Here is a 16,925-nt window from a genome sequence, read left to right as displayed (position 1 = left end):
ACAGTTGCCTGGCTACCACCGCGTCGTAGACGGGTGCATAAATAATTTTAATAAGCATAAGAATTCAATCGCGGAAAGCGTGCGGTGAGCACGAGAAGCTACAGCGCAAGTGTGGCTGCAATGTTATTGAGCTTGACATGTTCCCCAAGGATTCTTATTTATGAAGTTACTCGATTGCAAGCATGAATCACGAGGGCTTTGTATCAGACTCGTCACGTTTCCGCTCATGACTTCTTCATCTATGGCAAGAGGACCGATTCCAACCCAGTGCTGGTGCTCCGATTAGGTTATCACTGCAAGGTATGCTATCAATCCATGGCATATGAAGGACACGTAAACGTCTACGTGCCACCACCCAAGGTGCAGCTACTGTCGAGACCGGTTATAACAAAGTCGGTTATAACGAAATAGCAGCTACAGCGAAGCGATCACGATTTCCCACTCCCTTTTGCACTTCGTTAACCGAAGTCGGTTATAACGAAATAGCAGATATATCGAAGTGATTTCCGATTCCCGTTGACTTCGTTATAACCGGTCTCGACAGTATCAAATGCCAAGAGCTTAACTGCATAGACAACAGTAAACTGCTCATATATTCCTTCGTTGTGGAAACCTAATCAAAACACTCCACCGTATTCATCCTCATTCTTTCGAGAAGGCAAGTTGATGGTCTGTCCTTAGCCAGCTCGATTCAATCGTCCAAGTTTTAACCAAGTTATTGTTGCCCACCAGAGCCAAGTCTAGCCAAGTGCCCTTATATCCACACTGTTTCCATCCCAGATAGCTGTGCTGCCAGAACCGGCTGGTATTTCAAGTCTTAAGTCGCTAGACGGTGTCGTCGGTGCCGCAATTCTCAAGAAGGTGGCGCCCTTAAAAAAAGCTCTATAGCGACGCCATCTACAGTATAACCTCATTACAACAAATCTGGTTGCAGCAGACATTCGGTTACACATCCCCAATTTGTGAAGACTGCCTGTTTTTCCTATCTATGCCACTGAGCCAACTTCACTTATTACAGATTCCGTTATAACATTTAGATAACATGGACTATATTAGGTAGTTTGTCAGTATTTTACCATTCCGTTATAGCGGACTCTTCGACAGCAGTCATTATTTCGGACTTAGGTGGTCATCGCGTTCGGCGCCTTGTATGACCCAAAGTGCGCAGTTGACGACGATCATCGGTACAGCTCAATAAAAAATCGCTACCTTTCAAATTTGAGAAGTTTCAATAAACCAGTTCTTTTCTAATATCCATTCACATTTCATCAGTCCCGCTGGTTAGAACAGACTCCAGTCATAATCCTCGTCAAAATCTGTAGAAAGGGTATCTGCATTCAGCATGCTCCTTTTCAAAGAGACATTGATATGACATTGACTGGCCAGCCCTCACCTGCTTTGCCCTGTGCCTGGTGGTCTGGTGTCCCCAGCGGGCAGCCATCTGGGCAAAGACGTCCCCTCCCTGGGAGAAAACCGCCACCAGGGCCTCATCTGCAGATAGGTGTGCCAGCAGACGCAGCTCCAGCTGTGAGTAGTCCGCAGACAGCAGCAGGGCCCCTGGGCGAGAACACCCCGAACGTGTCTTCGACGGGCACGTCTGCCGTCCCATCCCGTCCACGCATCGAAAGCGGCGCCCAAGTGGCGACAAATTGCTTCGCAGGAGCCGACGTGTCAGGTTGTTGGACACCGCGATTCCGGCGGTTGGTTTAACTTTAGAGAGTGAAAATTCTCGTTCAATACGGACAGTGCCATGTAAAAGAAAGGTGGCACTAATAGAAAACACAGTCGGGCTCGGGCCAAAATCAGGTCTGGTTCGGCTTGATTCGGGCCGGGTTCGGGTTAGATTCAGGTCGAAAAGAGCAGTCGAGCTCGAGCTGGGTCAGGCCGGGCCTAAAATTCCGGCCCGATCTGATCTCTAGTCACTGGGACGTGTGTGCTCTGTACGAAGCGTGGCAACCAGTTCAAGGAGTAGCCTTGCATGCAACATTCGAGGCACGGACGTTTTGGTGACTTATAGATTAACGCAAGAAAATTAACGGAAGCAAATGCTCCTTCATGAATGGGACTTTACTCCCACGATTCGTGTCACGCGATAAAACAGATTGGAGCGACACTGGACGCCAAGATACGAAGCTGCGTTTGTTTTTGGATTGCTGTTTCTTCATCAACCAATATTTAGGCCACCAGTTCATTGTTGCTGTGCCCTGACCGTTTGTTCTGGTAATATTTGATGATAAGATTTGGAGATATCCGAGGTAGGTCCAGAAAACTTTTCGAGATAAGCGATGAGTAAATGCATTGTGCCTATGGGAGTTCATTCCATGACAAAAAAATATTTTGACCTAACCAATATTTCGAGATAGCCGAGCTTGAGTTAACGAGGGATTACTGTACAGGTGCACCTATGGCACTTAAAATTTCATGCTGCTATACATATGTCCCCATTTTGCATTGTGCTGAAACAGGCGACAAATTGCTCGCACTGTGAGTGCAGTCTGGTGCTAGGGGCCCACCGTCAGGCGACATCTAGGTACTACTATTATCACCTTTTGACACCGAGTAAATGCTGAATTGTCTAAAACAGTGGTCCTCCAATGGGGGTCGCAGACCATTTGGGGTCCCCAAAAGCCTTCTAAGAGTGTCGAAAGCCCTCAACCGAACAATAAAATATGTTTCCTTTTGTTAAATTGATGCTGATTGTCTTTTATGTGCATCGAGAGAGTAGGGTTGATAAAAGAAAGAGTAAGTAAACAGGCAAGCTGGCTAATGTTGCACATATTAAAAAAAACAAAAAAAAAACGGGGACGACGGATGAAGAGGAGGACAAACACAAAATGTCTCAATCATTGAGGCACTTTGTGTTTGCCTCCTTCTTCATCCGTTGTCTCCATTTCTTTTCAAATAAGGGTTGATTAGTCTGTTTCAGAATTTCCAAGTTGGCTTGCATGCACTTCGTTTTTTTGCAGTGGAGCTGTTAACGGCTAGTTTCCCCAGTATTGTGTTCCCCAGCAAACAAACGATAACACCACCCTGGACAGCTACCGCCCTCTACGAGCGACAACAGCAACCAGACAACCGGCTTGCCGCCGTCGCTCACAGATGGTGGTAGCTGTCCAGCCTTTCCACTCTGGCTTGCCGACTTGAGGCCGGCCATTACCTTATTCCCACCAAAGTACAGCTTCGCTGCTCTTCCTTCTTCGCCAAAATGGAAAGGCTGAAAGTTATTTTTTTTATATACCCTTCTGCCATTGTAATTTGTCTATTATACCCGCTCCTCCCTGGTGGATGGGGTCTCCCATCACTTCCGCTGATCCAGAAGGCGTCTTCGAAATATTCAGTGGTTGAGAACCACTGGTCTAAAACTTTGAAAATAAAAACGATTTGTTTTTGCACGAAACTGGGGACAAAGACCCAGTTCTGGATCAGTTTATTTATTTATTTATTTGTTTATTGTGCCTCCCAACAGCCATAGGCCAATTACGGTACTGCAGAAAAAAATATTCAAAATGCAAATCGCTGTAAAAACAAAATGCAATTCACTCTAAAAATCCCGAGAATATAGTGAGCGACTAGGCCTCGTAGATAGTGTGCAGATTTAATCATACAAATGCTGCAAAACCCTCGTATGGCACAAGTGTGTCCCCTTGCTGTAGGCGGTTACGAGGAAACGCAATGCATTGAGCGAACTTGCACGCAAATGTGGAAACTACGGCGGTCCCTTAATTTCTGCCCGTTAATGTCACAGAAAGGTCACACTGTCGCTGGCCTCCATCCCGGCGATGTCGCAGAAGCGGTGATGGATGTGGCAGACGCAAAGTTGTGCCGCCGCGACGACAGTGAGGTTCGCATTCTCTCGTGCCTTTTGCCAGAACTTCTACGCCCGTATGCTGGGACCATGACATCCGACTGCACGACACTCCGGCTTTAGTGACGTCGTTTGTTGCCACCACTGGACCATTTTCGGTGCATGGGCGGAATAGGACGCTAAACACACCAGTCAGAGAGGCGCTCCAGGGACCGTAGTGTGAAGCCCCTTCGATCGCACATCAATGCTGACTAAAAAGTCAACTTGGACTTGCCCCACTTCAAACCTTAAGGAAGCTATCTCGCCTTACCCTTCCTCATCAAATTTACTACCACTGCTAGGAACTATAAAGTACCCTCCTCTCACTGCTCGGCAGAATAAACTTCTGCTTGAATAACTCTTCTCCAATTAAACTAATCTCCGATAAAACTAACGCATTTATTGAACCATTTCTTCCTTGTCCCATGGCTAAATGAAACCAGCTGCCATCCTCCATCATTAGCGTCACTGATGCAGTAGTGTTACAATCATCTTTTAGCCCATTTAAATTGAGTCATGTATAACTTCTGCCGTTTTTATTTTTTTCTATTATGTTTGTTTTGTGTCACTATTGGATTGTTTTATATGCTGCCCCGCCACCCCCCCTCCCCCCTATGTAATGCCCTAACCAGGCCTAAGGCCCACAAGCAGCCAGAAAGGAGGAAACTCTCTCTCGATTCCTTTTTTTCCATTTGAAAAAGGGGGACACCCTCCTTCTTTCTGCGGGAAGTAGCAAACACCTCCTAGAAAGAAGGCCGTAGCGCTCCGAGTGGTTACGTCACAATGTCGGAGAGGGAAGGCCATGGCGCAACCACGTCAAAAAATATCTGCTATCGACGTGAAAAAAATGTTTCTAACGAGCGGCGCAGTGATGTTTGTGCGCGTTTATTCCGACATTAATATACGTTTTAAAAGCGCAGTTTTGTACAATTTATTATATATATAACATAATATACAACGCGTTACCAAGGTTGAAAGTACCAAATTTATATTTATGATTATCCCCATACTTTTTGAATGAACCGGCCCAGTGTGACATTTTCTTCCCTCATACGGGCTCCGATTCTGGTGAATTTACGTTGTGTGTGAACTGCTGACTGTCTGCAAAAAAACGCTGAGACATTTCACAAGACAAGGGAACCGAACACAAATCCAGTCATCGCCGCAGGGAGCGCACACGAGCAAGAGATGGGTCGACAATGTCAAACCCTTTCGTCGCCGCTGCTCTCGTATGTGGTCCTTTTGAAACTTGTTTCGTTCTTCTGTTGTCACCGCAGTCTCAGGTAGTTTTTTTGTATTAGCTTGATATTGCGGCATTTACGTGAATTTGAGGAACAAGTCCTGCTACGGTTTGAGTGACATGTGTGGCATCTAGTCAGCGATGACATCGGTTGATTATCGATAGACCTCTCGAAAGAGAGAGACTTTTTGGGGTTTGTGTTCAAATGCATTCGTGGCGGATATCGCGGGACGTATGGATACGACCGACAGGTGAGAAACAACTTATTTACGGGCTTTCTTGGTCATGTAGGACGTGAGTAAAATGCTGCAGTCGTTTTTCTTTTTTTTTTCAAATCTTGTGATAGAATGGAATCTTGTTCTTCGTCGTTATCCGTGTGCTGTCGCGCCGACATTTGTAAATATGCGTGGTTATATTCTATTTTTTACTAGGAAGATGAATAACAACTTTGTGTGATTATTGAAAGTGTGTTGTTCGTGCTTATGTGTTTATTTATACTAATGTAATACCCGTGCCACACGGGAAACTCGATTGGCATATACAGTGAATGATATTTGAGTGATCGGCGAATCAGCTCGCAATCTGTCGCGCGTGGAATGCGCTACGCCCGGAGTGTCTGCTCAAATGTCATTCGTTGTAAATGAGATTCGAGTTGCCCGTGTGGCACGGGTATTATATTATTGGCTTTACCGTGTTTATACTAGAATCTTAACTGTATTAAGGTAATAGTATTATTGTGTACAAAATAAGTTATACAGTATAGACCACTTACAACGTAACCGCTTATAGTGCAGGACCGGGTATAACGCAGCTTTTTTAAACCAACGGTTTGCCTTGCATAGAACTCCATGTAATTACATACCGCTTAAAATGCAGGCGCGCGAAGGGAAATACCGGTTATAGTGCGGTTTTCGGAACAGCCTGGCGACCGCGCCGACCGACCGACGCAGAGCACGCTTCCCTGTGCGACACTAGATAACGGCGCGTGCCGTAAGCGGCGCTCGCGGGGCAAGGAGGTTGCTCTGGTTGCTCGATGAAGCGAAGAGAGAGGCTTCAGTTGCCATAGCGACGGAGGGACGCACACACGTCGTTCACGTGCGTGCGTCCCTCCGCTGCGATGAAAAACAACCGCAACGACAGATCAATCGCAGGCCGAGGAGAAGTGTTCGCGCGCGTTGCATGCCGGTCGCGGGCCGGCGGGCCGGCTGCTTCTATCCGCGAACATGGCGTCGGTTTTGATCGTCGACGTAGACTGCGTAGAAGCTCATCGTTCCGTGTAAAAGCGCTATCCTTGACTGTGAATTTTCGTTGTGTGTCGCTATGATAACCCAGCACGTACTAGAAGGGAAGATCCACCTACTCGTGCGGCGATGTCGTGGCGGCGCTCTCAAGTCGGCAGAAACGCCCGTGTCGTCGTGTTTGTTTACTTCGACTACAGTGGTGCTTTCTAAGCATTTGTGTTTTCGAACATCGCCCGGATTTTTTATTTGGGGCATTTCATGCCTATGCTCAAGTTGAAGGTATTACGGGCGCGTACCGTATAAAGGATGCGAATTTTCAAGCGTTTTCATCGCCGAAGAAAAGTGATTAGGATTAGCAATCCTGAACGCTCGCAACATCCGCCCGCAACGCGCGACGCCGTCAAAAGGCTGCGCCAGGCAAAAGTCACTAATATCTTTCAAAATGTGTGACACACTTGAGAGAGAAGTGTACTAGACTGGTGAAATAAAGACTTTCCTCAAACTAAAGCTTTATTCTTCATCTAACATAGAATAAATTCTTTTACAAAGGTAAGTTGTCTGATGGCATGCATTTTGGCTTGAAAAATTGATGTTTTGGTTATAGTGCGGATTTTCACGACTCCCGCGACATATGTTATATGCGGTCTACACTGTATTTAGTTCTAAGGCAGCTCGAGCTTATAGGGAGAAGAAAATTAGTTGACTGTAAATGGTAAGTTTTGTACCCTTGCCACACGGAAAAGTTAATATATTTTCATTAAATGATATGGAATTTAATCAGCTTGCGGTCTTGAGTGATTATACGAGCGTCGCAAGCTGATTTGTCGACCCCATAATATCATTCGATCGAATTTACATTATTTTGCCATGTGGCCGGGGTATAATGCAAGAATTCAGCGACTGCACGCGATAACATCACTTATATCATCGTAAGTGACACTTGTCTAGCCGTGTCTGCGTTAACTACGTCTACCTGATTTTTAACTGTGATCTGTCCTGCTGTGTCCAATAACTGCGTGTCTCGCCATTTTGTCTAAGTATTCCTGTATAAAATATGCATTCCTACAACAATAATTTCGTGACTCAATGTTTTTGACTAAAAACAATCACATTTTTCTATAGACGTCTTATACGCATACCTCGTGCCATTTCGTACCGATTATTTAGCGGTGTAATATTTTGCCTGTGTAATAAAATGTTTTCTAGACCCGTTGCTATGTGCAGCATTCATTTTAGCTAATAAGACGTGCGCATGTGACTAAAAGTGCGTTACGACGGTCGATCCACGCGCGTTGCCTTCGCTTCGACGCGTGCCCCCGATTGCCTTCCTTTGCGACGTCACGAGAAGAGCGCTACAGCCTTCTCTTCTAGGAGCTGTTGGAGCAGCTCAGACAGCCTCTCCCAGGGGGAGAGGAGGAAAGAAGAGCCTTTTTGACAGAAGTGCCACAAGACAAGGAGATAAAAGAAGAGACACAGCACAGGTGTGAGAGGGAATGGAAAGAAGGAAACTGGGAACAGGTTCTCTTCTTGGCAAGAGACGATTCTGTAGAAATAAATAAATAGACTGAAGTATGAGAGGAGGGAAAAGAAGGCCCTGAGGGCTCACCCTGGAAGGGCACGAAGGCCCGTCGTGGGTTGAGGGTGACGGGTGGGTCGAGGGCCACCTCGAAGTCCCTGGCCACCGCCTGGAGGTTGGGCTCCCGCAGGGACACCCTTCCCGTGGCGCTATGGGGCTCCGATCGGGGGTGCACGCGCACCATGCCCAGCTCGGGGCAGGGCACCCCGCTGCGAGCCGCAGGGACCAGGCTCTGCATGCACAACGCCCACCCAATGAATCCTATTTGCCTCCGGTGTATTCAATCAGCTTCATTAAAGATAAACACAGAACACATTGCACATAGACATCTGGATCCATAACCTTCGGTCTTAAAGATTCATTCCAAGTGCACAGAAATAAATAATGCGGTGCGGTCACCTGGCACCCCTGCATGTACCGCACAAAAAAGATTTCTTACTCATTCTTTCCATATAAAATTTGTATTGGCATGCTTAAGGAATTCCATGTTATTGTTCCAGTACATTCGATCACTCTTTGGCCGTAATTATAATGAGACAATGGAATGTTAAAATTCTTGGCGTAAAGAACTAGTTCCTCTACCCCCGCACGTCAATAAATTCTCGTACACAGCACACCTTAAAAAATGCCCACTTTTTTTAGCTCGCACAGTATCGTGCATAAATCACCATTAATATATTACTCTGTTATTCTGAAAATCTGTTGATCCTTATATCCTCATCATGAGGAATGGTCTAGATACTAAACCAATTTTTCGTATACCCTGCACTTTTAGATACTCCACACAGCGTAAAACATGTACTACTTTTAAGCACATATAGACCCGTTTAACCGGAAGTACAGTTCCTAGAGCGTGGCCCTGACTGGTGCGTTTACGGCGTCCTCAAATGTGATCCCTCGATTTTATTTTTTCTTACGTTTATTTTACCTATCTTTGAGGCAGAACATCGAAAAGGGGAGTGGGTAAAGGGGAAATGAGTTAACGACTAAAATCTCAAGCAGGAAGGCATAAAAAAAAAAAAGGAAAAAACCAAGCTTGCGAAAATACACAGACTGGTCACTGGTATACAATCAACACCAAACAAAACAAAAAATATGAAAAATAAAAACAATAAAAATAAATGGTCCGCATTACACATTTGCTGTGATGACGTTAGGCAAATGTCCTGTGCAGCGGATTTTTACAATTCGCAGTTGGCAATTCTGGCGATGGAAAGGGGAAGGTAACTCCAGTCATTTTATGTGCGTGGGATGAAAGAACACAAAAATGGCGTTAGTGCTACGTGCCCGGTGACGCGATAGAGGCGTTACGTTGCCTGCTGCGATCCCTGTGGTGGCACAGCAGCAAAGATGGCCGCGGCAGGCGCTCATTCCACCGACGGACATTCCACCATCAGGCAGTCGACAGAAACCAAAGCAGAGCCAAGTTGGGATGCCGTGGCAAAAGTGACCCTCCCATCCGCTCGCCTTTCTCGCCAGCCATCGACCAATCGCCAGGATCGTGACATCCGACAGTGTGACCGACCGGCATTCGCGACATCATTTGTTGCCACTGGGGACCACTTTTTCTGCACAAGCGGTACGGGACGCTGAAGCCTGGCCGGACAAGACGTCGACATTCCTTTGAGCGACAGGATATTTTTCTAGCCGCAGGGGGGTGCGCGACCACATTACCCTTCCAAGTACTGCCTGAACCACTTTGAAGATCTGTTCCGACCGCAATTGAAACTGCATGTCAACGTACTAGTACGAAATAACTGCAGCATGCCAATTGAAATATATACATTTGACTTACAATAAATAAATGCTCGTTCATCAAAAATTGTTTCTGAAAAGACGAAAAGGAAGAGGTGTTTTGCGTCGGTCCTTGCAGGCAGGCAGCCTCAAGGTTCAAGATCAAACTAGTCAGAAAATTGCTCCAATTCAACTTGGGAACGAAGAGGACAACACGGTGAAATTGGAATGCCGCCTTATGGTACGTTTACACTTGCGGATCCGCCAGCGGATCCGCCCAGCTTTTGCCGCTGGAGCGAAACGCTGGGCGGAAAACGTGGCGGCGAGCCGTTTAGGTCCGGGATCTATTTCTGCCGCCGAACGAGGCGTTTCGCTGACCGGATGTGACATTCTTGCGCAGCGCGACGCTGCCTACGTCATGAGTATGCGTTCTTCCGGGAGCAGCAACGCCCGGGAGAGACAGCCGAGATGGGAACTCTCGCGCCTTCTCGACATTTTTGACGGGATGTTACGAGAACAGCTGCCGCACCCGGCGCCGCTTCCGCCGCTCGAAGGAAATAGATGTAAACGGAACCTGCTCGTCGCCGCCGCCGCCGGGAGCGGATCCGCTCCCGCGGCAGCAGATTTCTTCTCGGGTGTAAACGTACCATTAGATGGAGTGCCGTTAAGAGGGGTGAGGTTACAGCGAATCCACTGAGCTGCAGTGGGAAAGAGAAACCTGCAAAGGCTGTAAGAGAGTGCACTTTTTCACTTTAGCCTATCCGTAGCTGAACACACCAAATGGAGGCGCATTCCAGAAATACCTCCTAAAAGATGAGGCCTGCGCATGACGTTATCATCATGTGCAGGCCTTGTCTTCTAGGTCGTTTTGGCGTCGCCGCGTGCTAGTGTCCCGCTTGTTGCAAGACACTGCAGGATGCGCTGGCGACAATGCCGATGCGAGCTGGGTGGTGCTAGGGTGATGTAAGACGTTTTGCGGGGAAAGGCCTTGTTTTTAGGTGGGTTTCCAGGCACCGTGATGCATGGCCGACGGACTACCCACCCCATTGAGCACGGCGTGCACCTTGCGCCAGTCGAGCACAAGCCGGGGCAGCGGGTCCAGCGCGGCCAGGGACTCCAGCTGGGCCTTCGTAAGCGGGCGGCTGGATGTGCTCAGGAGCCCTCTGGCCTCGGCAAGGTGCGCTAGCCGCCGGCGCACCGCCTGAGACACGTCCCTGGGCGAGTGAAGAGCCAGCTGCCGGCCGGCGAGGGACGTGCACCTGGCCTGCAGCCGTCCCAGGGCGCTGTGCAGGGCTTCCAACACCCTAGCCTCCTCAGAGTAGCCCAGGCCGTTACAGTCCATCTTGCACAGCACCCCTAAAGCAGGCATCTCCAGCTCTGCACAGAGTACCCCCCCCGGACAGATAAACGGCAGTGGCTAAACCCTCTGTGTCAGGCAATAGCTTGTGCTACCTAGCCTAAAAACATTTAGAGAATCTGCTACTCCAGACCACGCATTCCGAGACTGAAGGCACCAATGAGTCGAGGACTTCACAAGGAGATATAGACGGCTGGATGAATGTTAGTTGCTAAACCCATTGTGTTGTGCCACCTAATCTAGAAACATCTAGAAAAACTGTGGCATAGCCCACCACATCCAGGAAATTTTCGGGCAGGATATTTTTTCGCTATATTTAGCAGAAAAATTTCCGATAAATTTAGCAGAAAAATTTTACCCTCGTGACGTCCCACGTGACGTCATTATGAGAAACGTCCCATAATGCAAAGCACAGTTACACCGACACGGACGGCGACGGTCCTCAACCCGGAAACGGGTGCCTAAGAGCTGCGCTCTAAAAGGTGCATCCATGACCAGGCATAGAAGCTGAGCCCTTTCCGTGGAAGCCAAGCACGATAGCAATTCGTCCAAGAGCACGCTTGCTCGGAGACACGCGCGACAATATTCCAAGTCATCGCCCACCCCACTTTTCGGATGAATATCGATTTCCAAAAAAACACCCGAGTGATCACCCATCCCTTCAAATACCTCAACGCGGACTCTGCAGTCTGCGAGCTTTCATCCTGCCCAAATGACACGGCCGCAGACCTTACGGTTCGAGGACGTCCGTGACAAAGTAAAACGAGGGAGGGAAAGACACTTTAATTTGTTTCCACAAACTCCGAAGGTCGGAGTACATGTGTGCAAAGGAAAAATGATGAAGATAACAAAATAAAACTTTGTTTTGCTTACAAAAAAGATTGTTTGGACAAAAAAGAAAAGAACTGAGTAAGGTAACACGAGCTGTAAAACATTCAGAAATCACAAGGTCAGCAAATACCCCAAATCCTGGAATGTAAGTGCAAAGTGTAAGGTCCCCGTCTCATCCGAAATAAGGTTACCACTAACCCGCTCCTTCTCCCGGAACATCACGACCGCAGTTGGTAAGGTTGTATAATGTTTAAGACAAAGCCAACAGAAAAATACAGATCGAGACAGAGACGCTTGTAAAACGTCCCATTTCGAGCTCCGCGTTTGTGGTAAAACGCCGCCTCAACCCTTGTTGGTAGCATGCCGGACATGGACGCTTGCATGTATGTACCAAACAAGTAAGTTACGCAAGAGCCTGCTCCTTGCGACTGACAAGGTGCCGAACTTGGCCTGACACCAAAGTATATTGTCACGAATGACGATTGATGAGGCAAAGATAACTGAAGAAACTAAACGTTTAATGGGGCAAACTTGTGCCCAAAACAAAAAGGAAACAGAAGAAAACAGCAGAGCGCCGCGGGCGTCAATGTCGGCGAAACCGCAGGATCGAGCGCAGGAGCGAGACTGACTGCAGATCGCCGCGCGGAGCTCCTTATGTATGCGCGTTGGCTTCTGGAACAATCGGCCTAGAATGTTCGGCGACTGGAACATTCCAAACTCGATCAGAGGAGAATGTTCTCGAACTCACGAGAACACAACGTTGAAAGAATAAATAAAAGAGCCTTTCACTGACTGAAATCAAACCTAGACTTTCCGCGCGACAGTCAAGCGCGATAACCACTTGGCCACGCAAGCGGTCACTCGTCGACGAGCGTGGCAATATGCAAACACAATCGTCGGCCTTCCCGCTTCCCTAAGGTGACCATATTCCTCGGGCCCCAAAGTGGGACGCGTATCGAGGGGGGGGGGGGGTTACTGTGTTGCAAGACTTGAAACATTTATTTTTCTTGCAATTTGCATACTGTTTGGCATGCACATCTAATACATTTGGTTGGAATATTTCTTTAGTATTGATTTTTGTATACCAGGTTCACATTTCATATGCAAATTAACCTTCAGCACTTCTCTGCAGAGTATTATCTTGTTCCTTGATCAGAGAAAGCACCCTCTCCCTGGCGCAATCCTTTCGTTTAACCATATTTTTTTATTTATTTGCGGTTCGGGGGAGCCAAAGCGGGACAAAATGGCATCCCACAAGCACGCTGGTGGGACAGCGGGACCACGGCCGGAAAAGCGGAACCTGTCCCACCTAAATTGGGACGTCCGGTCACTTTACGCTTCCCCCGGCTTCGCTCTGTCGCTTTTCTCACTCACTCGCTCGCTCGTTGCACATGGTTGGTTTTTCGATTTTCTTGTCTACTTTTTTTTTACTAGTGAAAAGAACATAACGGTGTTAGAATCGCGCTTTCATGGAACAAATATTTGTGCTGTATGCCGATCGGCGGTGCTCATCGCACGTATGCGAGCAATAGACTTTGCAATAGTAAAGCATTCTTTGCTGAGCATATTTTGCAAAAAAAAATTAAACTAATTTGATCTCTTGTACAGCCATGCTAGATATGTACAAAAAAATCACATCTCCACATGGTGAATGATGTTGATTGGGGCGAAGCTCTGGAGGTGCTGATGATACTGATTTTATTGTTCATAGGTAGTGCTGATGGTGCCGATTTTTTTTTTATTGCTCATAGGTAGTGCTGAGTTCCAGGTTGTGTTTCGACTTCATTATTACTGCTTTATGGTCGGTGAAACGCAGAGCCAGCGGTTCTTCTAGCGGACCAGCTTGGATCCGCTAGAAGCCGTGGGAATGCATCTCTACCGCTTAAGTCAACAGTCCATGTCAGAAAGAGAATGTGTGGCATGAATCGTGGTTATATACGCAGTTGAGCATTTGACCGCAGCGCCCTCTCGTCTATAAACGTTGAGCCAATGCATGCAAAGTTTAACGCAATTATATACGCATTTAATTGTAGCAGCCTCTCCTGTATAGATGTTGAGCGGCTACATGCAACGTTTCATCCATGACATCCCCAGCTATTGAGTTACTACCACATCTCAAAGCCCCCTACTCGTCCCGCAGTCGTGGCCGAGTGGTTAAGGCGATGGACTAGAAATCCATTAAGGTCTCCCCGTACAGGTTCGAATCGTGCCGACTGCGCAAACGTTTTTTCTTTTTATGTGAGCACGGACGCCGGACGGACGGACGGACGGACGGACAGTCAAGGCTAGACCTTAAGGAGATTTGCCCCTAATATGGGCCTTTTTGTTTAGCTTTTTTTTTAAAACTTTTTGTGCTTGCCCACAGAGATATGACCCACCCCACTTTTCTTATGAATTTCAGGTGGCAGGGGGGTGCGCAACGACACGGGATAATATGGTAGTCATTGACAGTTTAGGAAATGAGGGGCTCGGCTTACTACTCCCATTTCTTCCTTTGTGATTCTGCCTAGGGTGCTTTTACTGGCCAACGTCGCAATCTTATTGGGTGCAAGGTGACAGTAAAACGTTTGGGGATCACTCTGCCCTTCCGTCAGCGACTATACTGTCCAAGCAAAGTGTTGGGGTTCAAGAGAAGGTCCCTGACCTGCAAAGATGGTGGAGAGCTGTGCCTCTTGCAGGGCCGCCATGATTGGCTGCTGGAGGTGCAGGGCCAGCACGCAGCTCTTGGCAGCAGCCGTGCTGCCAGAATCCTGCCCTGCATTGGGTTCAATTAAAGACGCTGCATGAGCGGCTTGGCTCCCTGAAAACAATGGTGCCTGGAACAACTGTCCAACTTGGCCGGTTTTCTCGACCGCTAACCATGGGTTAAAGTTTACTATTGTCCCTAGAAGGGGGAATTTCAGGTCACGTGACTGGGAGAGCAGGGGTGCCGAGGGAGAAGCAGTACCTAGAAGCAAAAAATGGCCGCGATGTTGATGAAGGGTTATGATGCTGGTAAACACTTATTTCGATCAGGCTTTTATATTAATGACGCAACATCACCTTATTAGCACGTCGAGCAAAGCATCAGTTCAGAGGAACTACTACACAAACCGACGACGCAGTTCGCGGACGCATCACTGTCCCGTAGTCTGGGATTTAAGAAATACAATGGTTCATGAGCCCAAAAATGTTTTGCGAACAAGTTATAGTATCAGGGTGTCTAGCAAATTATTATTTTGATATTCCCCGACTTTTTCAGGTTTTCTTTGACAGTTTCAGGTGAAATTCCCTGACCACTGTTGAGGCGATGAAGTATGCAAAACCAACAACACAAGGCATTGAGTATTGAGCACTGTAAGTATCGTTTTGCACGGGCTTAATCCAACTTGTATGTTCCAAAATATTCGAGTTCCTGCAGTCCGGATTAAACAAGCACTTTCTTGCTGCCGACATCGTTAGTGAAGAGGGCGCATACGGAAACACATTGAAAACATGATGCTCAACCACACACGTCAATAACCGAATGGCAGCATGGCTGCCAGATGCACACTTTCGGCTTAAAGCTTGGGTTGGATTGGGGTCTGCGGCTTTCCCATTTGTAACTAATAGCGAGTTCTATTCATGGCACTCGTGCCCAAGCGTGTCCACTCGCAGTGTGGAGCTGGTTCGTTTCGGTCGGCACTCCACCAGCGGTTCCACTTTCCGAGTTCGTTTTAGCGCCGGCACCCCACGCGTGCATGCACTCGCTGCACCGAGAAAATCGAAAGTGCGCCAAAACGCAATCCCGTCATGCCTTGCTCCGGCGAGGCCAGCAAGGAGCGGGAGCAGACGACGAAAGTTTGTCTGCTACGATGTGTCACAGAACTGAAAGGAAAAAAAGTAGATTTTCTGACAGAAATCGCGCCCCGTGGGCAAAGGAATCAAACACGAGTTTGAATTGTGAGCGTCTGTTATTTCATGGAGGAAGCAATTGACAAACCGTGGTTTATTAAGAGGTTTTAAGTCGCTGTGTTGCTGTACAAATGCTGAAATATACCAGTGTGTAAAGAAATGCCCAGAACAAACGCATCAGCGGCCCCCGAGATGTTTATCACCATCCGTGTGCGGGTGAAAAAGTGAACATTTGTCGACAAACCTCCCCCAGCAGAAACCTCTGACTGCCCAATAAGCATCAGAGAAAGCTAAACATAGTGACTTTACCCGAGATTTGGGCAACATCATCATGTTTGACATTTACCTACGTCAGCTAACTTGCCCCGTCGTATTTTGTTCGAGAAAGCTCTCGTTCTCGATGCCCTCACCAAGGCTAATATCGGATCCACCTGTAATGACGATCGAAATCGAAAGTCCCATGAAAAGTTTGCTGGATATTCCGACAGACTAGTTTTAAGCCTTACCCTTTCAGTGGTTCACCCATAATACCATGCTCAAACGGATCAAGCTTCTGCTCGGACAGCATCATCAGTTTTCTTCAGTGTAAACGGTTATAAGAATTGAAAGGTCGCAACTAGCTGCTTTGTAGACAGCTGGTTGCGGAAATTTATGCCGTCTGTGACTATCTTTACAACAACCAAGTTGCTTGAAGTTACTACAAGTTGCAGCGACCAACGTTTGTAGATAAACGTTGGTAGCGACCGCACGCTTGCATTCCCACCCATCACTCCGAACAGAAAGGCGCCAGTTTCGGTTTGAAGTTGGTACATTTCCTACAACATAGATGGCGGCAGCATCAGTCTTCTGCACTTGGTGCATTTGGCGAGTTTGTTTGAGTCCAGTCCTCCGTGCAACACTCTGCAAGTGCGATTCATGGTGGGAGAGAACTCGAACGATGCCAGTGCGTGTGAAACGAACTCGCCATAAATCTAGTACCTCTAACTGGATCTAGCTTAGTGTCGTGCCCTCAATTCAATTCTATCCAATACAAGGCTTGGACTGGATTTGTCGCCTCTTCCCTTTGCATCGGGTAGCACACTCTACATCGGGTAAGCAGAGCCTGCGCTCCGCTCTGAGCAGAATTTATTGCCTATTTTTGTGTCCCCAAGCTCTCAAGTCTTTGCTCAGGGCACTCAATGGCGTATCCTAGCTCATTTTCCCTGACAGGGCTCTCTTTTTGCCAATAT

The 16,925-nt window shown here is 47.5% G+C and overlaps 1 protein-coding gene across 1 annotated transcript in view; it reads right to left on the bottom strand.

Annotated features, from left to right (window-relative positions):
- LOC121838279 (DNA polymerase theta-like) overlaps positions 1-16,925 on the bottom strand; it is a 44,391-nt gene that overhangs the window by 22,321 nt on the left and 5,145 nt on the right. Inside the window, exons 2-5 of the mRNA XM_042294407.1 lie at positions 14,468-14,578; positions 10,678-11,012; positions 7,932-8,133; positions 1,394-1,557 (exon numbers count right to left, since the gene is read on the bottom strand). Coding sequence (XP_042150341.1) covers positions 1,394-1,557; positions 7,932-8,133; positions 10,678-11,012; positions 14,468-14,578 — 812 coding nt within the window. The remainder of the gene's footprint in view (positions 1-1,393; positions 1,558-7,931; positions 8,134-10,677; positions 11,013-14,467; positions 14,579-16,925) is intronic.

The sequence above is a fragment of the Ixodes scapularis genome, unplaced genomic scaffold (genome assembly GCF_016920785.2).
Source record: "Ixodes scapularis isolate PalLabHiFi unplaced genomic scaffold, ASM1692078v2 PGA_scaffold6__148_contigs__length_123643588, whole genome shotgun sequence".
NCBI lineage: Eukaryota > Metazoa > Arthropoda > Arachnida > Ixodida > Ixodidae > Ixodes > Ixodes scapularis.
The sequence above is the reverse complement of the archived record's forward strand: the minus strand, read 5'-3'. Positions and strand labels throughout refer to the sequence as shown.